Source organism: Eublepharis macularius, chromosome 7 (assembly GCF_028583425.1).
Source record: "Eublepharis macularius isolate TG4126 chromosome 7, MPM_Emac_v1.0, whole genome shotgun sequence".
Taxonomy (NCBI): domain Eukaryota; kingdom Metazoa; phylum Chordata; class Lepidosauria; order Squamata; family Eublepharidae; genus Eublepharis; species Eublepharis macularius.
Genome location: NC_072796.1, coordinates 130,353,019 through 130,375,276, shown reverse-complemented (window position 1 = coordinate 130,375,276; position 22,258 = coordinate 130,353,019). Strand labels below are relative to the sequence as shown.

At 46.5% G+C, this 22,258-nt stretch overlaps 1 protein-coding gene across 1 annotated transcript in view; it reads left to right on the top strand.

Annotated features, from left to right (window-relative positions):
- Positions 1–1,489: 1,489 nt before the first annotated feature.
- Positions 1,490–22,258, top strand: part of KCNQ3 (potassium voltage-gated channel subfamily Q member 3) — a 203,609-nt gene continuing 182,840 nt past the window's right edge. The window contains exon 1 of the mRNA XM_054985103.1: positions 1,490–1,824. Within this exon, the coding sequence (XP_054841078.1) occupies positions 1,490–1,824 (335 nt within the window). The remainder of the gene's footprint in view (positions 1,825–22,258) is intronic.

Genomic DNA, 22,258 nt, shown 5'->3' with positions numbered 1-22,258 from the left:
TTGCTAGAGGGACGGCCAGGGTGGGGGAGAGGGAGAGAAGCAGCAGAGGCAGAAATCTATTCCGCCCTCAGCCTCCTTTCTCCCCCCACCCCGGCTTCACCCCCAACCCACCCCGGTTCTCCCAGCAGAAAAGCGACCGGGAATCCCCCTGCAGCTCGGGAGCGTCCCCAACCCGGTCAGGCTGGCACGGTGAGAGATGCCCGGGTTGTCGGCCTCTGCTGGAGAGAGGAAATCCCTGGGCTGGGCACAGAGAGAGAGCGATAGAGAGACCCCCGCCTGGTAGCTCGGGAAATCCCGGCTTTTCTTTTTTGCACCGATTGGCATTTGCAATTGCAATTCAATGCAACCGCAAAGCAAAGCCCCTTTCCGCCTGTGCAAGCCTCGCAGCTCGGAATTGCGCCCTGGGCTGGGCAGAAAGAGCGAGACCACCGCCTGGTTGCTGGGGAAATCCTTGAAGGGTGGGTTTTTTTTTTTTTTGGCACCTCGTGACAATTGCAAAGCTCCTGTGCATGGCTGGAAGCCTCATAGCTGGCAATTACGTCCTGGGTTGGGCAGAGACCCCCCACCCGGTTGCTGGGGAAATCATTGAAGGGTTTTTTTGGTAACTGCAAAGCATCTATGCATGGCTGGAAGCCTCATAGCCGGCAATTACGCCCTGGGTTGGGCAGAGAGACAGAGACCCCCACCCGGTTGCTGGGGAAATCCCTGCTTTTCTTTTTCGCGCCGATTGGCAATTGCACTTGCAAGGCGATGCAATTGCAAAGCAAAGCCCCTTTCCTCCTGTGCGCGCACGCCGGGCAGCCTCAGATCCCGCAATTGCGCCCTGGCCTGGGCAGAGAGACAGAGAGCGAGGTCGACCCCCCGCCTGGTTGCTGGGGAAATCCTTGGGGGGGGGGGCGTTTGCACCGACTGGCAATTGCAATGCGGTGCAGTGCAATGCAATGGTAACGGCGGCGCAAACCCCCTTTTCCTCCTCTGCGCGCCGGCAGCAGCCAACTGCGCCCGGGCTGCGCGCCGCCTGGCCTGAGCCCAGGCAGAGGAGGAGGCGGAGCCGCGGCTGCGATTCGCTGCCTGCCCGTCCGTACAATGGGCCACGCCCGACGGTGAGGCGAGGCTGGCCAGGAGCGGCGCGCCGGGGACCGGCTGGCACCAGAGGCAGGAGCCGGGCGAGGCGAGCAGGGCTGCCGCGTCCCGCCGAGCCCGCCATGGTAGCGCTGCCCGGAGGGGCCAGGTGTGCCAGGCGGCCGCCCCGGGGCTGCTGAGCGGCGGCGGCTCCGCGAGAGGAGGATGGCCTGACCGAGGATGTGATTCGCCGGCCCGTCCTCGCCTCGCCTCGCCTCTCTCCCGGCGCTCCGTGCCCTGCAAGGGGCGAATCTCTGCCGCGACATTGGCGGGCGGGCACGGACCATGGCATTGGGCTCCCCGCGGCTGCCGGCCCTGCACCCGCGCCGCCCTCTGAGCACCGGGCGAAGAGCAGCCGTGGAGGAAGATGGGGCTGAAATCCAGGAAGGCGGCCGCGGGGGCAGCGGCGTGCCCGGGGGCTGGTGACGGGGGCGGGGGCGGCGAGCTGGAGGAGAAGAAGGACCTGGAGCAGGGCTCCTTGGCGCTGGGCAGCGGGGCCGACAAGGATGGGGCCCTGCTGCTGGAGCGGGCGGGCAAGGAAGAGGGGGCCCGCCGGGCCGTGCAGGGCATCGGGCTGCTGGCCAAGACCCCCCTGAGCCGACCCGTCAAGAGGAACAACGTCAAGTACCGCCGGGTCCAAACTTTGATCTACGACGCCCTGGAGAGGCCGCGGGGCTGGGCGCTGCTCTATCACGCCTTCGTGTGAGTCGCTGGCTGCCCTGCCAGCTTGGCATCTCCGTGGTTGAGCGAGGGAGGACTGGTCTCCGGGGGGGGGGTGTGTGTGCGGAGGGGTTGCCAGCCAAGAGGTTGGCACGAGTGGAAGGCTGGTGCCCATGGGCGGGCTGGGGCAGCCCTCCAGTTGGCAGAGGCGCCCTGGCAGGGCTGGTACGGAAATGGAGAGGAAAGCTGGTTGGGGGTGGGTGGGTGGCGGGCACCTTGCCTGTGCCACGGAATGCGCACCCATGCTTGGCTCTCTGAGTGTGCCTGTGTGGCACACGCGCCTGCAGATCTTCGCCTTGTGCAGGTGTGACACTCGAAAACCCGTAATGTGTGAATCTGCCCCATGGGAAGGCTGGGTCAATTTCACTTAATGCGCCTAATTCACAAGGACCTCATACTAAAGGTGCCTTGGAGATAGTTCAAAGTGGTTGTCAGCCGCAGAAACACGGAGCGGATGAATTCTTGCCTGGCTGAAATCAGGGTTGTGAAAAGGTGCATGAAGAAATTAGAGGAAAGCCTGTAAAGATTTGCTTTCGGTGGTGGCCTGCTGTACCAAATTAGGGGCTATCTGGCGCTGGTGGTTGCAGCCCTGGGCCGCCCGCCCCTCTTTTTGCTTCATGGCAGGGTGATGGATCGGTGCCCTTTGCAATGGTAGAGCGTGGCTTTCTTTTCTTTCCAAAAGACGAGCCCTGGAGAAATTTGCAGGCAGAAGATGGGAAGAATATGATAACGTCATGTTATCTTGGTCACATGGAAGCCAACATGTTTTCCTGAAAGTCTGAAATGCTCAAGGTGTTGTGGGGATTTTGCCATAGAAACGGCGGTGTTTGACGATCCGGCAGAGCAGCTTTATGATTCTAGTCGAGGCAGATGCGTTTTGCAAAGTAGCAGTCAACAAAAAGGAAATGCACTGGGAATTTCTCTGGGAGTGACGTGACTAATTTTTTTTAAAAAACAGTGTTTTCCTGTATCTTTTGAAACAAAACAAATCTCTTCCCCCACCCCTCAGTTCTGTGGGGGTCTTTATAAAAGTATTATATAAAGCAAATGCTATCTAATCCGGGCTCCAAAGATGCAGCCACAATGAATTATGGAAGCTTTATTTTTAAAAGCACTCGGAGCGTAGCTAGCCACTAAAATTTAGGTCTGTGTTTAAATATGCAGATAAATAAGCTTTCAGAAAAGGGGGAGCTGTGACAAAATGGAAGAATTGTTATGGTGGATTATACCAGGGTCTGTCTAGTCTTGCATCTTGTTTCCAACAAGGCCAGGAAGCTCACAATGAGAGCGCAAACCTGGTGTTCAGAGGTACACTGCATCTGTCCATGGAGGCGCCTCTTAAGTACAGTGCTAAGGGATAATCGTCTTTGGTTTTGTCCTTGTTTAGCTTAATCTAAAAGCAAAAGCATTGATTTCAAAAGATCCCAAGAATTCCTGAGCATCGCTTATCGCTGTAGCATCCATGCCTTGAGAATGAAAACAGGTTTCTTACTCTTACAGATCCAGAGGAGTTAGCCGTGTTAGTCTGCATCTGACAAAGAGACCTGTGGTTCTCGAAAGCTTACGCTACAGTAAAGTTGGTTAGTCTTAAAGGTGCTACTGCACTCTTAACTCTACAGGCGCTGTTTCTTTTAGGGAGAGAACGGAATAGATTTTGCAGTACAATGAAATGAACTGGCAGGAGAAATGAGACATGATCACCCATAGGCATTATGGCACTTTTGAGGATTGACCAGTTTGTGAAGGCGAGAGCTTTTGTACGAGAGGGGGGTGCAGTCATGGGAGTAAGTGCTTTCCTGGGAGTAAGCACCATGGAATAAAATGGAACTTACTTCTGACTTAAGGTGCTTTCAGCAGAATTACCAAAAGAGCAAGCTGTTCGGCTGTCTCACAGGCTGTTTCCACACACGTTGGATAATGCACTTTCAGTGCATTTTAGCAATACTTTGGAAGTGGATTTTTTTGTTCCACACACAAAAACCCAGTTCCAAATGATCGCTAAAGAGCATTGAAAGTGTATTATCCAATGGGTGTGGAATTAGCCACAGTCTTGATGGGCACAGTCAATTGGGAAATATCCCGTGCTCAAATCTGTTGGAAAGAGCTGGAACTTCGAAGTAGTCCAGGAACTGTGCCCCCACGGAGTTCAGTGCCAGTATTGGAAGCTCTTTGGGTTAGTTATGGGTTGCTCGAAGATTGCTTATAATCTTACAGTTATGGGTTGCTTATAATAAGGACTTCTTCTAAGCAAGGTCTTCAGTGTAGAGGATGGCTTGAAAGGTTTGTGGAATGTCTTTGGCTGGAGGGAAGCAGGGCAAGTTTGGGAGCCGAAGGGAGACCACTGGGGAACCACACACAAGCGAAGCTGAGCTCTTCGGACTTGAAACCACACCTGGATTTTCAAGCGCTTTTGTGATAGTTCGAGAATATTATCCCACATTGCTTAACATTCAGCCACCACTCCCAACTTCTGCTTTTCCCATTTAAAATGGCAGGGCAAGACACTCCCTCTGTTAGTCTGCCCAGATGCCTACCTATAATGTCCTGCAACTCAATGGATGCAATCCAGTTGTGAGTTGGTTAGGGACAGTCTGAAAGCATGTAGCGCCCCCTCTTTCTGCATTAGCCGTGCGCTCACCTGTCATTTTAATCACTGTGCCCCTACCACTTGTTTTAAGTGAAACAGGTAACGGTTTGGGGTGTGCAGTGTAGTGGCTAGAGTGACGGATTAGGACCTGCCACAGAAGCTCGCTGAGTGACCCTAGGGCCAGTTGCATGCTCTTAGCCTAACCTACCTCACAGGGTTGTTGTGAGGAAAAAATGGGAGAGAATTGTGTAGGCTGCTATGGGTCCCCGTTGGGAAGAAAGGAGGGATATAAATGAAATAAAATTAAAAAATGAGAAAAGCATTGGAAGAAAGAACCCGTAGATCTTCCACGATGTACCCTCTGTCGTTTCAGGTGAAACTGCCTAGATTGGAGATAAGCCTTGCCAGTTGTATGAGATCTCGCTCAGGCTTACACAAATATGCCCTTTTGTAAGAAAAAACAGTGTTGGTAAAATTGACAAGACTATCCTTCTAAGCTTCGGGGTTTTACTGGAGGGCAGAGAGTCAAGGCGATGGTGTTAGGAAACAGGCTTGCTGAAGACAACTGTAGTCCCTGGGAAACAAAACGAATCAAATATGGGAGATGCCCTTATTATTAGTGACCTAGACAGACTTCCTTGGAGGAGGAGACAAAACGTGTGTTTGGGGGAACCTTTACCAAATATCGAAAACAGTAGGGGAAAGGCAAGTTTTGTGCTCAACACGATTGTGTTGAAATCTGCGTTTTCTACCTTTTGTATAGGCTCCTTATGAGCAAAAGAGAAAATCTTAATGTGGTCTGAAATTTATCCATGTAAAATAATTCTGTAAGAAAAAGTGGGGAATAAATAACTACTTTGGTACTACATATAGGATCTGATAAGATTATTCCTTTTCTTGGCAGTACTTAGCAAGGTATTCATAAGGCGCTTAGTTTCATAATTGCTGCTGCTCATCCAGATATTATATCGGTCTGGATTGGGGAGCAGAAGATATCATAGATCTGCTACCAGTTGATCTTTATGTGGAAATTCTAGTAAATGCTGGCAATTCTGCAAACGAGTATCTGGCACCCTTTTCAGGGCTCATATGATAAGGGGATCCTACCGCTATCCTACCGTACCGTCAGCTATCCTACCGTACCGTCTCTCTGCTGCAGCTGAGGTCAACATGAAACTAACAATAAGGTGGCTTGGAGAACTGCGATCCTGGTTTTGTTACTGCAATATTGTTATTGTAGAGGCTACTAGGAAAAGCCTAAAACTCCTCGGGTTCTTCCTCATCCTACCATAATCTCAAAACCAGCCGAAAAAGGACTCTACTAAGCATGTCTCCTAAATAGCTTAGCTGGATTTGCAGATTTTATTTTATTATAAATACCCCATTTTTCTCAGCTGTGGAAACCCAAAGTAGCTTATTGCATCGTTTCCCCCCCCCCCCCCTTCTAGATTAGTCTCTCAGCAATGGTTCGGTTAGACCGAAGGTCAACCAGCAAGTTTCCATGACTGAGTGGGAATTCGAACCTGGGTCTCCCACATCCTAGCCTGATAATTTTACTGGTTGCTTAAACACCTCAGTTTGTAACTGCCTGTTGAGTGTGTAGATTCAGTATGAAGTTACACAGCAGAGAAGAAAAATAGGGAAACATTCAGTGATTGCTCCCCAGTTTGGGAATAACTGTATTGCTGCTACGATTTCTCACCTGAATGGCTGTAGGAATTTTAGTGTCTGCAAATATGTTGATCTCTCTAAGCCTTGTGTAGAAGAAGTCAGGCTGCCGTCTTAGGTGCACTCTCCGGGGAAAGAGCCCCCTTGAACACAGTAAGGCTTATTTGAGAGAAAGCATGCCGAAATCACGCTCCACAGCTCCCCAAAAGGGTCCTTGGTTGGGAACCGAACAATCAAATCGAATTGAAACTAGATTACATGTGGAGTCTAGCCCTTGCTGAAATGAATCCAGTGTGCATGAACATCTATCTGGTGGCAACGAAAGCCATTCCTGTTTGGGAGAGCATTCCGTGGCTTGAGATAAGCATTACTTTAGCAGAGTATCTTTGAAGGATCTTTCATGGATTTGATGGTTCGAGCGTATGCTGATTGTTTTACAAGCGACATTTTCACGTCCCAATAGCCTTGAGAGTTTTGAACGGCAGTAGTCCGCCTGATCCCTTGGGGCCCGGAGTGTGTATGAACACATGAGGGGAGGGGTCACAGAGGAACAAACTATTTCTGAACTATTAAATGAATGCATTAAAATATTAAGAGAGGGCTCACTCGAGCAGGCGGATCTGTGTAGTCCATAAACTGTCAGTTGCTGGGAAGAGGTTTCAGGGGCAATTACAGGCAGGGTATGAAACCAGCAGTCCTCCCTTACTCTTTGGTCCCAGCACCTGCTTTGCAGAGGTACACTGCCTCTAACCATGGAGGTTCCATTTGGCCACCTATAGCTAATGTGGCTATTCTGAGATCCATCTTTAAAACCACTTTTAAAAGCCAAGAATGCCTCTCACTAAGATGGACACATACAGCTATCTTATAGGGAGCCAGACCGTTAGTCTGTTGACGTCAGTATTGCGGCAGCTCTCCAGGGGTATTTTGTGTCACCTGTGGCCTGATCATTTTAATTAGAGATATCGGGGATTGAACTTGAGACCTGTTGCGTGCAAAGGAAAAACTGTACCTCCGAGCTGCAACCCTTCCCCTGTGCTTTACAGCATCAAATTCCATGCATTGCAGCAAAGAAGGGCTTATACTGTCCTGATCTAAAATGTCAACAGAACCTCAGTATTTGATGATTATGCTCTCAGGGCCAAGCTACAAGTGACAAATGACACTTGAATGGCAAGTGTATTTCTCCCTGTTCACTTGCCCTCCACTCAATCCACTTGCCAGGCAAGTGTCTTTCGTCATGTGTAGCTTGGCCCTCAGTTTCTTCTGGGGCAGCAGTTTCTGGGTTTGGTTGTCTTTGGATGAGATACCACTAGACACTTAACAGAGTCACTTTCTTTATTTACACATGTCCACGAGACCTCCAGCAAAGACCAGGGCTGCAGAGGCAGGCAACGGCAAACCATCTCTGTTAGTCTGTTGCCATGACAACCCCACTAGGGGTTGCTATGACTTGATGGCACTCTCCACCACCACATGTACAGTGCCGTTGGATACCCACTCTCATCTGTGTCACTCTGTGACTTGGTATTATAACCTAAACTGTCCCAAGCGATCAAAGTATATCTGTTCTCTCGCTTGCTCGTAAAACGTTTTCATGACACACAAGGGACAATGTATTATTAATAGGAGTTAGTACATATAGGATGGAACTGATGCTGCCTTCCAGTAGTTTTTTGTTTTCTCAGAAAGAACTCAATTCATACTTGGAAAAAGCAAGTTGCTGGAACAGTGGCCGCTTTCAAATGGCCTGCCTGCAACCAGACAATCACCGAGTAATTCATTTTTTAAGAGGCCCTTTCTTTCTTCCTCCATATTGCATGCTTCCTTGATCGCTCGGCGCGCTTGCTGTTCCGTTTGCATGATTTGGGGCTGTTGGTTAGTTAAGCGCTTTCGGTGCACCTTGCTGAATCATTGGGGAAGATGGTACGGGCTTGATGATTAGAAATAATTCCTCTAGAGCATGCGGGCACTAGCATTTCTATGCAAGGACGCATGGACTCATCTGTACCCCAACAGCCAAGTGAATAGGGATATTGCTGTACTGCGTTCCCTGCTTGAGGCAATTTAATTGTGGTTTCTCCAAAGGGTATGTGTGGAAGTAATCAGCTGTGGCTTGAGTCCAATTCTTGCATTATTTCAGTCGCATGGGGCGTCCTGTGGTTGTATCCCAGTTTGCTCTATTGACGTAAGAAGAGAGGAAATTACATCAAAACGAGGGGAAGAATTAGGGGAACAAGCATTCCCTAAAGCAACCTGAATGTGGGTTATTTAAGGGTTTTGAACTGAACAACAGGGCGCTAATTAAAAATAAATAAGGTCGGGGGGTCTCGATGAAGCTACCGGAATGCCTTTGTGCCAGAGGTTTTTATTGCCCATAAAATGGCTTAATAGTATCAGCGATTAACATCAAGTGATATTCCTGGCTTGCAAAGTATTGCCGTCTTGGTTAAATAAACGTGTCTCGGCTCCCTTCTGTGGGCTTTTTTTCTGCTGTGCGCTGAGTCAGGTAATACCCGTTTTAGGAACTGAGCAAGCACAATGTTCAGAGATTCTGCTGTCCTGGGGGTATTTTCACATCCTTACCAAGTAGACAGAGCCTTCCACGTGTTAGCCCCAGCCAGGTGCAGAACAGAGCCCCGTGGTCTTTTTATCGTGTCCTCTTGCTTTGCCCCTTCCGGGTTTGCTGCTGGCAGAGATGTCTGCCGTTGTGCCAGATGTGCAGCGACATCTCAGGCCTCTTGAACCTCTGCATCTCACTGCTGCTGGCCTCTCCTTTCCAGGCCAACATGCTGACAACTGTCCGTGCTGGAGATCTAGATAGAATCTGGTTGTGTGATGAGCATCAAGGAAAGGCCTACTGTTATTCAGAAGTGCGGGGTTGTGTGTCCCACACAAGGGGAGGGCTCCAAAGAAATGTCTGTATATCTCCGCACATTCACAGACTTTATTTTTATTTTTATTTTGCATTCATACCCTATCTAGGTATGACAGATTTCAAAAATAAAGAAGAAATTGTGAGACAGTACAAAAATACCAGGTACATGTCAGTACATTACAAGTATTGTATTAGAATATACTGTCCTTGTAATGTGTAGAATTAGCCCTGACCTTGATAGACCAGGTGAGCCTAATCTCAGAGCGGAACCACAAGTGACACCTGACACAGGTTGGACACTTGTAAGCTTCCCTCAAGTTTTGATGGGAAATGTAGGCGTCCTGGTCTTGCCGCTTGGCTCTCCGTCTGCTGTCCAATGGACTTTTCAACTGTCACTTGTCCAACATTCCGCCAAGCTGCCTACATTCCCCATCAAAACTGGAGGGAAGCTGACAAGAGTCCAACCTGTGTCAGGTGTCACTTGTGGTTCCGCTCTCAGCAGATTTCAGAAGCTAAGCAGGGTTGGCCTTGGTTGGTAATTGGATGGGAGACCTCCAACAAAGACCAGGGCTGCAGAGGCAGGCAATGGCAAACCACCTCTGTTAGTCTTTTGCCATGAAAACCCCACCAGGGGTCGCTGTGAGTCAGCTATGACTTGAAGGCACTCTCCACCACCACTAATGGATAGAATTAAAGTGGTTTTTTGCAGCTGTGGTTCACCACTTCTTTTCCATCTGTCTGTCTTTATTTTTTTCCTGCCCTTCTTCCAGGAGGCTGAGAACAGAGAGTCTTGCTCTCCTTTTGTTTCATCTTCAAAACAACCCTGTGAGGTAGGTTATGCTGAGAAAGAATGACTGGCCCAATGTCAACCAGCAAGCTTCCCTGGCAGATTGGGTATATTTTTCTGCAATATATAAGAAACAGTTTCTTGAAATGAGTCGGGGCAAATCCAAATCTACCACAGGACCTTTTTGTGACCCCTCTCAAAAGATAGCTTGAAATAAAAATAATACATTTTGAAATAAAAAGTATTACACCGAAAAGTTCATGCCAATATTTCTATTACTGGATTACAATTACACTCCAAATATAGCAGAGTGGATTCTACCCCATCCTACCACTCCGCTGATCAACGTTCATTCATTCATTAAAATATTTATACTTTTGGCTCAAGTTTCAAGACTTCTTCCAATTTAAGGGGCTTTGAGTTATAATAACAACACCACCAACAACAACATTTGATTTATATACCGCTCTTTAGGACATCTTAATGCCCACTCAGAGCGGTTTACAAAGTATGTCATTATTATCCCCACAACAAAACACCCTGTGAGGTGGGTGGGGCTGAGAGCTGTGACAGACCCAAGGTCACCTAGCTGGCTTCAAGCGGAGGAGTGGGGAATCAAACCTGGCTCTCCAGATTAGAGTCCCACGCTCTTAACCACTACACCAAACTGGCTCTCCAGTTAGAGGAAAAACCACTTAAGTCACAGGAAGTTTCCTTAGCCTGGAGGAAGGCTACTTGAAGGCTGGTTGGCTCTACCCCACTATTGATAAAAACATATTTAGGCATCTAAATCAAGAATACTGTTCACAGTATAGCAACTTGGATATTCAGACTGTTTCAGACACAGAGAATGGAGCATGATTGGCTAAGCCAAGAAGCATGGCCTAGCCAATCAGGGGTGAGCCTGGTGGATGAGGGGTGGAGCCTGTGCTTCCTGGCAGGAGCGCAAGTAGCATCTGGTATGCCAGGGGAGTGCAGACTGTACCAAGTGCTTCAGAGGTGGTTAGAGACAACCGGAGTCTAAAAAGCAGAAGCACTTTGACCAAAGAGAAAACAGGTAATATAGTGTAGTGGTTATAATGCTGGACTGGGACTAGGAAGGTCTAGGTTTAAATCTTCAATGAGTTGCAAAGGATGACTTTGGGCCATTCATTCTAACAACAACAACAACAGTGTGCTTATATACAACCCTTACAGAAAGATTAGTGCCACACACAGTGCAGTGAACAAAGTCAGTGTTGTTATTACCCCCACAATTCAGCTGTGGAGCTGGGCCAAGAGGAGTGGCTTAGCTATGCCACCAGCTGAGTTCGTGGCAGTCGTGGGATTTGAACCAGTGGAGTGCTGATTCACAGCCCAGCCACTTAATCGCTGTGCTACCGCAGTACATAATAATAACTCAGCTTATACATCAACTTTCTAGACAGATTAGTGCCCCACTCAGAGCGCTGAATAAAGTCAGTGCCATTATCCCCACAATGCAGCTGAGGAGCTGGGGCTGAGAGGAGAGACTTACCCAAGGCCACCTGCTGAGCTCATGGAAGTAGTGGGAGCTGAACCTGCAAAGTGCTGATTCACAATCCCACTACTTCACCGCTGTGCTACAGCAGCTCTTTCAGCCTAATCTAATACCGAGTACTATTGTGAGATACAACTGGAGGGGGAGTTTCGTGGATGCCGCCCTGAAAAGTTTGGTAGAAGTGTGGGATATAAATGTATATAGAGAGACCAAGGTATGGAGATCCTCACCTACCACCCAAAGATTTTAGTCCTGCCTACAGAACCTTGAGAAGAAATTTGAAGATTCACGTGAAACCAAGAGACTTTTCAGTCCTACCTGCCATGTGTTAAATCTCAGGATGTCATTGGTACTAATAATGAGATGAGAAGCAGATGACCTCTGCCTTTGTTCACCATATTTGGTTTTCCACCTTCTCCGTGAGATACAACAACATTCACACATGTTACCCACAAGGCAGCGGAAGTAGGTCTGGTGTCCATCACATGGAAGTTGCCTTACACTGAGTTGGAATACTGGTTTATTAAGGTCAATATGGTCTAGTCTAACAGACACTGGGACCTGCGTACAAACCAAGATGGTCTACCACGAAAATCTAACCATGAAGTTGCCTTCGTCTGAGTCCAACCATTGGTCTATCCCTATCCATCTTGTCTCCTTTGACTTGTCCAGGGTCTCAGCATGAGGTCTTCCACATCACCTGCTACCTGGTTCTTTGTTCTGGGAATTGAACCTGAAATCTCCTGCATGCCAAGCAAAAGCTTTACCACTGAGCCACGGAATCACCCCTAAGCCCCTTCCCCATTGATGTGATGTAAAAGAGATTTTGCTACAGTGACTTCAGAAAGCTCAGGAAGAAGCCTCCTTTCCAGACTCCCCCCTCCGATTCCCAGGTGGCTCCTGATCGTGGCCCCGAGAGTCACGCTGGCATGAAAACCCCACGGTGGGGTAATTCAAGGCACATTACTAGCAACTGTGCATTTATTTATTGGTATTAAAAGTGTGTTTCTTACCACGCCCCGTCTTTCTCATCAGGTTGTCAAAAGCAGGGAAGAGCGTCTGTATCAGACGCCATGAAGAGCTCTGTTTTTGCAACTGACGGGAAGAAAAAGAAAACGGGGACTGGAAGTTAAAAGCAGAATGAATAAAAACGAGACGTGATTTGGAACAGTGAAGGTGACTCATCTGTAGAGCAGATAATGGAGGAGGTTGTTTCTCTGCCACTCTGCCTTCTGAAAAGGGAAGCGTTCGGCGGGGCTCCGTGTCGTTTTCCATTCTGCAATCCCCCCGTGCAAGTGTGAAATTCGATGCAAAATTTGGGATTCTAAAAATGCTTAATTCCAGGATTTTTTAAATAAAAAGATGAGCAAGTTACTAGTCCTGAAGTTGGCAGAAACAGGATTCAATGTGTGTGGTGAATGTGTGGCAATATAAAAGAATGAGAAAAGGGGGCTGCAAAGCCTTTTCAGCAGATGGCAGCCTTTCGTCTAGCTTTCTGCCCATGATTGGCAGAAAAGGATGTTATCCAACATATGCTGATTTGCTTTTTTTAATTAGAAGTTTTATATAATTAAAACAAACCTTAAAAACTACAATTACACATACACTAATAAAACAAACGAAAACAACTAAACATACCAAAACATACATAATACAGAAATAAAACAACAAAAACAAACCATCTAAACTAAAAAGTTTCTGTTTTTCTCCAAAACAAATATTTATATCATGTCAAATCTACACATTCTCTAAGATTTTTTTAATGTCAAAATCCCTTAATCCATAAATCATCAAATCGTTATCTATTTCATATAAATAGTCTGTGAAGGGTTTCCATTCATCAACAAACTTACTGACTTTAACATATGTTGATTTGCTTTAATGCATGCACATTACAGGATTTAGTTTTCCTAAGGTATTAAAGCTGCATTTATTTATTTGTTTAATTTTCTTTATAGTCCCCCTTTCTTGCTGAGACTTGCGGCAGATTACATACAAATAAACAGTTTCATGAGCAGTATAAGACATTCAACTAACAGTTGGAATTAAACTGGATTGCATAAATTAGCAAGCTGATCGCTATAACGGTATGATGCATTTAGTAGAATGGTATCATACATACAACAAACAATGCAACGAAGATGGGTAGAAAAATCTGAACAATGCATTTGCTTGGCATGCAGAAGGTCCCAGGTTCGATCCCTAGCATCTCCAGTGAAAAGGATCAGATAGCGGACGATATGAAAGACGGTTGTTGTGGGTTTTCTGGGCTGTATTGCCGTGGTCTTGGCATTGTAGTTCCTGATGTTTCACCAGCAGCTGTGGCTGGCATCTTCAGAGGTGTAGCACCAAAAGAGAGAGAGATCTCAGTGTCGCAGTGCATCGACAATACATCGATATGAAAGACCTCAGTCTGAAATCCTGGAGCGTTGTTGCTGACCTTGATGGACTAAGGGTCTGATTCAGCTTTATGTGTCCAAGAGGCTAGAAGGCAATTTCTTCACTTCTCTACTTCCCGCTACTGCCTGCCAACACACTTTTTCTGGGTCGAATGTAGGGGGTAGCCATGGTGGTATGCAGTAGAACAGCAGAATTTTAGTCCAGTGGCAACTTAAAAACCAACAAGATGTTCTGGAGGTAAGCTTTTGAGAGTCCGAGGGTGTCTGAAGAAGGGAGCTCAGACTCTCAAAAGCTTGGTGATGGAGAGTGCCCTCAAGTTATAGCTGACTTATGGTGACCCCGGTGGGGTTTTCATGGCAGAGGAGGTTTGCCATTGCCTGCCTCTGCAACCCTGGTCTTTGTTGGAGATCTCCCATCCCATTACCAAGGCTGACCCTGCTTAGTTTTTACTCTTAAAATCTTATTGGTCTCTAAGGTGCCACTGGACTCAAATCCTACTGTTCTCTGGGTTGAGAAACTGCTGGGAGCAGGAATATACAAAAAAGATCCAAAACTATCTACAGCTTTCTCTATGTAGCTCTGGATCCATCCCGTGGAAGGTAATTAGCTGCTAGAATAGGGAAAATAACAAGAAGATGATTACCATATTTCATTGTCATATCCCTTCCTTTTCCAATGTTAAAAACTGGTACAGGTGTGCGTAACTTTGGCAGTGAAGTGCCCCTGAGGGAGCACAGACAGTCTACTTCTGGCACATGGGATATGGGCCGGACTTACGCCCAGTCTTGTGTCTGAAGTAGAGATGGGCACGAACGAAAAAAAAATGAACATGATGTTAGTTGTTTGTTGCCATCCACGAACAGGGACTCACGAACACTTACGAGCATGACCTGTTCACGAACATGTTCGTGGTTGGATGTTCGTGGGGGCCAGCAGGCTCTCCTCCAGCCATCATCCAAGTTTGGTCAAGATCCCTACTGCACCACTCCCAGAAACCTGACCTGAGCGGGCACCAGGAAAGGTACCAGTAATAAATGCCAACAGCAGCTGTCTCTCTCCCTCTCCACTGTCTGCAAAGACTAGCCAGAGCTAGGAGCTTCCCTCCCCCCTGGTCTTTGCTCCCTTGTAACAAATTTGGAGCTCCACACTTAAAAGGAAGACCTGCCTATCAAGCTAAATTGGGCTTAGATTGGGGTTTCCAGGGCAACAGCAAGAGTTCAGACAGAGTTCAGACAATTCCTGTCTAAGTTGCCAAGGGAATTGATTGCAGGTGCCAGACTGTCTGGCTTGACGAACAGCAACGAACGAGGCTTGCAACAACCGCCTGTTCATTTAGAACGGGGCCGCACAAACAGCTTGTTCACGAACAGCAGATTGGGCTGTTCGTGGGTTTTTTTTTGTTCGTCTTGCTGTTTGTGCCCATCTCTAGTCTGAAGAAAGGAGCTCTGACTCTTGAAAGCTTACACTCTGAAAATCCTGTTCTCTCTAAGATTCCACTGGACTCAAATCCTGCTGTTCTCAGCCGTAATGGAACTTCACCCCTGGTTCTAGCTGCAGCTACCCTCCGCGCAATGATGCTGCATTAGCAGAGGCCCTACCGGCTCTCGTGTGCTTCGTTCAGTTTTAATTATTGATGCTAATACTGCATGATGCACTAATAAATATTCGGCAGCCTACTTTGTAAAAATAATGAAGTCTTGGTAATTTGAGACCTCACCGCATGCTTTCTGCTATTAAATCTTTGCTGCAAACTGGGGAAGCGGCCAGAGAATTGCCGCCATTGCTGCGCTTGGGGGTCAGAGCAGACAGTCCGAAAACATCTCATGTTATTCTCTAGTGATCCCCCAAGAGAAAGAGTTGTGGAGTCCACACTGTTCTTCTATGTCAATGAGGTGGATTTCTAATGGTTTACCACTGCCCTCAGATAAAGTATGTACCAATTTATTTATTTAGTACCCTACCTTTCTCCCCACAGGGACCCACATTGTTCTCTTTGCCTCCAAGTTGTCTTCATGGCAACCCTATGAGAGAGGTTAGGCTGAGAGTACGAGACTTGCCTGGGGGTGGGGGTTAGGATTAGAACCTGGGACTTCCAGATTTTAGTCTGACTTTCTAACCACTACTCAACACTGCTGTATCCTTCTGACCAATAACTATTGCTACCCAATTGGGATTTTATGGACTCTGTACCCAAAATGTTTTCAAAAAATAAACCTGCTCATAACTGGAGAGCCAGTTTGGTGTAGTGGTTAAGAGCGCGGGACTCTAACCCTGGAGAACAGGGTTTGATTCCCCACTCCTCCAGTTGAAGCCAGCTGGGTGACCTTGGGTCAGTCACAGCTCTCTCTGAGCTCTCTCAGCCCCACCCACCTCACAGGGTGTTTTGTTGTGGGGATAATAATAACATACGTTGTAAACCACTCTCAGTGAGTGTTAAGTCATCTTGAAGGGTAGTATATAAATTGAATGTTTTTATCATCATCATCAAGACAGCCATGTTTTCTTTTTCTGTTGTCTCTCAGCATCCTGAGATAGATTCTGAAAAATGCTTTTATATTTTTGAATGAGACATCCCCTCATGGCTTTTTAAACTCCCTCTGTGTAATCTTTTAGAGAAAACTCCGGTCTTAGCCTGAGTTTATTGAGCCCTCTACTAGCAACATCATAAGACCAGATTAATTTTTTTTGCATTGTTTTATGTGCTCCTTGAGAAGGGGTTTTGTGTAATTTGAAAGCTCACACAGTTTACTAGTTGGTTTTAATAAAGACCTTTGTTTTGACCACATGATCACAATAAAGATAGTTTCAGGTGGTTAGCCATGTTGGCCTGCAGTAGAACAAGACTCGAGTCCAGTGGCACCCTTAAAGGCCAACAAGATTTTCAGGATATAAGCTTTCAAGAGTTGAAGTTCCCTTAAAAATCTTGTTGGTCTTGAAGATACTACTGGACTCAAACCTTGATGATCACAATAAAATGGCTTTACAGTGAGTTCGGGCTTTGATCCAGCAACAGTGTTTAACCCAACTGCGAATAGCAACCTACAGTCTCCAGAACAGGGTCGAATCCACATTCACCCATTACCCGCATGTTTATCGGATATCTTCCGTTTGCCTCCAATCCATGATTTTTTCCTCTTCGTTCACATTCCTGCTTCCAATCCGTCTTTCTCGCGCATCCCTCTGGTCACACGGCCGCTCGAAAACCGCTTTTTTGGGCGGGACCTTTTTTCCCCGCCCATTTTAAAAAAAATTTTTTTAGTGCACTTTTCCGTTATTTCGATCTTGCCTTATAAAGAAACATCATTGAAGATAATGATGCCTCTCTTTCCCCCACTGACAGCACTGGTGGCTCTCTCTTGTTTCTTTTTTGGAAATTTGGAAGCATGTGGGAAGCTTTCGTGGGCATTTCCTATGCAGGACAGTTCAGTGCCTGAATTTTACTGAAGTTTCACTTCCTTGGAGTGTCATTATTTTGATATTTCATAATTTTGATATTACAGTAATATAAAATAAAATAAACAGTTAAAAAGGAAGTTTCGCAAGTCCGTTCTGAGGATGGATTCACCCCAAAATGATTTTTCAAACTACCAGATTTGATTCAGAAACAGCATAATCAATACATCCAATGCTATGAAGTCAAAAACAGTCTTTTGCAGACTACGGAGCACTTGCAAGTTGAATCAGCCAATAGGAACTCTCGGAACGGCCGGAGAGACAGGAAGGGGGGTGGTTTTTAAAAAAAACGCGTAAATTGTGCATTGGCCCGTTCACGGCCACCGTGAAACTCCCGTTGAAAACCTGTGACCACATATTCGGGAGAAATGCGAATGAAATGCATCTGTTTAATGAGGTAATGTGACCGGCACTCAGGATTGCGTGGGGAATGCGGGGAACATGCGACTTAGAATGAGTAATGTGGATTCGACCCTGGTTTCTGCAACCCAGCTACCTGAAATCCTTTCTAATTGGGAAAGCTGAGGATACAGTGGCTGGACTACTTCCTCTCTCTTGAGTTCTGCTTATGTATTTCACATACAGTGTTACAGATGTTACCATTCCCCTCCCTTAATTGGTGATGGTGGTGAAGAGCGCCATCAACTCGTAGCTGACTTATAACGATCCCAGCTAGGGTTTTCAAGGCAAGAGACTAATGGTGGTTCACCATTGCCTGCCTCTGCATACCCCCCACCCCCATCTTCATTGGAGATCTCCTATCCAATACTAACTGGGATCTGATCGTTGGGATTATGTATTTATATATTTAGTTTTAGTTTAGTTTAGTAACTTAGCAGTGTAACATAGCAGAGCAATTTAGTCAGAAGCGTTTAAACCCTTACAAACGTGCATTAATTAATCCTCAGACAAAATTCATAGAAAGATAGAACTTACACTTTATTGTAGCAGATTTCTTCCATAGCAATATCTTTTGGTAATAAGAAGGGAAAGATCCTAATCTAAAGAGTTATATTCCCTATTCTAATGCCACGGCCTGAAACTAGGCAGCGAGGCTGGAAGTGGGTCTGTGGACAAAAAGAAGGGCTCCATAAGGAGCATGGTGGCTTTACATCTTTTCTCTTTGCACGACCATGAGGGAAGGTGTGAAATCTCCCAAGAGGCACAGAGGCAAGAGAGGAGGAGTCAGTTGGCGTTCCTGCCTTAGACAAGAGAGTGGCAGATTGCTAGACTTATACATTACATGCAAAGAGACATGCAGCACCCCCCCAGTGTCCAAAGGCAGGCTGAGTTGCCTATTCCAACACTGATAAGACTGGGATTGCCTGGACTATCCAGGGCCTGTTGACTAGAGATCCACTGAAATTCTGGGAAATCTTCAGCCTCCATCTGTCTCCATTTGGAGGCTGGCGACCATACAAACGACTCTCCCTCTGGCCTTTCCTTGGAAGTGACATCTCCACTCTGACAAACCCAGCAGTTCTCCCCAGCTGCTGCTTGAAACGACAGCTTGTAGCCGGGGTCCCCTGCTCCAGGCTTGGTAGCTCTGCACTCCGTATCCCTTTCTCAGCTTAATCTTATCGTATAGCAGAAAGATAAACTGGAGGTTTGTAAAGCCAAAATGCAATCCTTGGGGGAGGGTGGGATTAAAAATGCAATCCCTGCTAGAATTTCCATGGCAAGAGACTATCAGAGGTGGTTTGCCATTGCCTGCCCCTGCAGCCCTGGTCTTCGTTGGAGGTCTCCCATCCAATTACTAACCAAGGCTGACACTGCTTAGCTTCTGAGATCTGACAAGATCAGGCTCACCTGGGCTGGCCAGGTCAGGGCCTTTCTAAAATTGCCAATATCAAAAGCCCACTCAACAAAAGCAGAGCGTACAGTACTTCCAACAGATGCTTAGGATCAGGCATTGGTGAGTGTACATGGAAAAGGAGCTCCACAGTTGTGAAACAATCCACAACAACACAAATGCACTTGGGGAGTGTTTGCACCATCACTCCTCGTCGCTGGTTCAGCCTCGTCCCAAACAAGTTTACTGCGAAGAAAGTCCTGCTGAGTTGCTGTCCCAGAAATAGTCTTTTCTTTGCAAATTTCCTAAATGCAGCTGCCTTCCCGTGGAACAGCAGACTCTAGAGGAAGATAAATCTGCATCTGGACTTGTCAGAATAAATGGGACAGAGTGTGCCATCTCTCTCCCTCTCGGTTTGAACCATTCAAGATGGTATTGCAAAATGTGCAAATTCTGGTATTTTTAACATCTGAAAATGGCACTGGCACAATGTCAAAGGAAGGAAGGAAGAAGGGAGGGGAGGTTAAAAGAAGGAAGAAAAGGGAGGGAAGGAGAAAGAAAGACAAGAGAGAAGGAAAGAAGAAAAGGGAGGAAAGGAAGGAACACAAGAGTAAGGAAAGAAAAGAGGAAAGTAAGGAATGAAGAAAAGGATTGAAGGGGACAGAAGGGAGGAAAGTATGAAAAGAAGGGAGGGGAGGGGAGGGGAAAGGAAGAAAAGGGAGGGAAGAAGGAAAGAAAGATGAAAAGAGGGAGGAGAGGAAGAAGGAATGAAAGAGAGAAAAAGAAAAGAAGAAAAATCGCAAAAGTGAAGAAGGACAGGCGGAACAGTTCAGCCCAGTCCACTTGTGCCAAAACCTAGTTCCTCTTTAATGAAGTGCCAGATTTTGCATGAGGAAACGTGGAAGCATAGCTCAAACAGTGTCAGATGTGGTACAGATTGTGCCTATTCTTTCCATGGATATCAACAGCCGACACCAATCCAGATGTGTCCTTGATGCCCTGTTGCATTGCACAGCTGGAGCGTGTGCAGTTGGTGGGACTAATGAGCGAGAAAGCACGCAGTGGTGCCTTTTTGTAATGTCTGATATTCTAAATGACATTACAGCTGACCTTCACCGTCCCATTCAAGCAGATACTTTGGCCCGGGAGTATATTTATAAGAAGACAACGAGAGATGAGTCGACACGGTTGCTTTCATTTCTTTTCATTTTCACGTTGTCACTGTTGGTGGTTTTGGTTCATTTCATTTTCATGCTGTCAACGATTCTCTTGTTTCCGTCATACCATTTTCACACCGTTTCTATGCAAAGGATGCAAAAATAATATGGAAAGATGTTTTAGGTGGGTAGCCCGTGTTAGTCTGTAGTAGTAGAACGAAATTCAAGTCCAGTGGCACCTCAAAGACGGACGTTTTTCATGGTATAAACTTTCATGAGTCAAAGCTCACTTTGTGACAAAGTGAGCTTTGACTCTTGAAAGCTTATACCTTGGAAAACGTCGGTTCTTAAGGTGCTACTAGACTCAAAGGTCGAAAACTGTTAACGGGAATCATATGGCATTAAGAGAGCCGGTTTGGTGTAGTGGTTAAGAGCGTGGGACTCTAATCTGGAGAGCCGGGTTTGATTCCCCACTCCTCCGCTTGAAGCCAGCTGGGTGACCTTGGGTCAGTCACAGCTTCTCGGAGCTCTCTCAGCCCCACCCACCTCACAGGGTGTTTGTTGTTGTGGGGATAATAATAACATACTTTGTAAACTGCTCTGAGTGGGCATTAAGTTGTCCTGAAGGGAGATATATAAATCGAATGTTGTTGTTGTTGTTATTATTATTATTATTAAGAGAAAGAAGCTGGTGTAAAAAGGGAAGGCTGGAGGGTAAATTTCCCTGACAAGGCAGAAGTAGAATCGAGGAAAGGAGATTCAGACTGGAAGGCCTGTGAAATTCACGCTTGTTTTGAAAGAAAGCATTGCTTCCATTATAGATGAATGACTTGATCATGGGACACTGCCGTAGACCAAGTCAGACTGTTGATCTCCCTACCTTACTATTGCCGCTTTCAACTTGTAGCATCCTCTCCAAAGTCTCAGGTAGAGAGAAATAATTCCCTGCCCTAGATGCCAGGGATTCAACCTGTATGAGAGCCAGTTTGGTGTAGTGGTTAAGAGTGCGGGACTCTAATCTGGAGAGCTGGGTTTGATTCCCCACTCCTCCACTCAAAGCCGGCTGGGTGACCTTGGGTCAGTCACAGCTCTCTCAGAGCTCTCTCAGCCCCACCCACCTCACAGGGTGTTTTGTTGTGGGGATAATAATGGCATACTTTGTAAACCGCTCTGAGTGGGCATTAAGTTTTCCTGAAGGGCGGTATATAAATCAAATATTATTATTATTGTGCAGAATATTGTCTTTGTCACTGAACCACAACCCCTCCCAAAGAATGGTGGTGGTGGAGAGTGCCTTCAAGTCATAGCTGACTTATGGTGCCTCCTGGTAGGGTTTTCATGGCAAGAGGTGGTTTGCCATTGCCTGCCTTTGCAACCGTGGTCTTCGTTGGAGGTCTCCCATCCTATTACTAACCAAGGCTTTGCTTCTGAAATCTGACAAGATTGGGCTCATCTGGGCTATTCAGGTCAGGGCCCCTGAGGATGGAGGGTCCCATTTTTCACTGTTTTATTATTTGCTTAGGGTGCTTATACACCATTCCCCCCCAAGTGGTTATTATGGCTCCTCTGATAGCATGCAGATATTAAATGAAATGGAATATGCTCTCAGAAGTAAAAATACGTATGGGAAAAGGAAAAAAACAGATACAGGAGGCTGTTCCTCAAAATGGGATATGCTTCATCTGGAAGTTAAATGATCCTAAAGAGCATGTCTTTGATAGGACCATGGCTCAATGATGGAACATCTGGTTTGCATGCAATCTGAAGTAGGGGGTTATTCTGCAGGAATTGTAATGACTTAAAGAGTGTGGATTGTCTTTCCTATTTATTAGAAAATGTTTTTTGGAGAGTAATAATAATAACAACATTCGATTTATATACCGCCCTTTAGGACAACTTAACACCCACTCAGAGCAGTTTACAAAGTATGTCATAATTATTCCCACAACAATAATCACCCTCTGTGGTGGGTGGGGTTGAGAGAGCTCTGGGGGAGCTGCGACTGACCCAAGGTCACCCAGCTGGCTTCAAGTGGAGGAGTGGGGAATCAAACCCGGCTCTCCAGATTAGAGTCCCTAGCCAAAGGTCACTCAGCTGGCTTCAAATGGAGGAGTGGGGAATCAAACCCACACTCTTGTCCACTACATCAAACAGTACAGGTCAGCTGAAAATAAT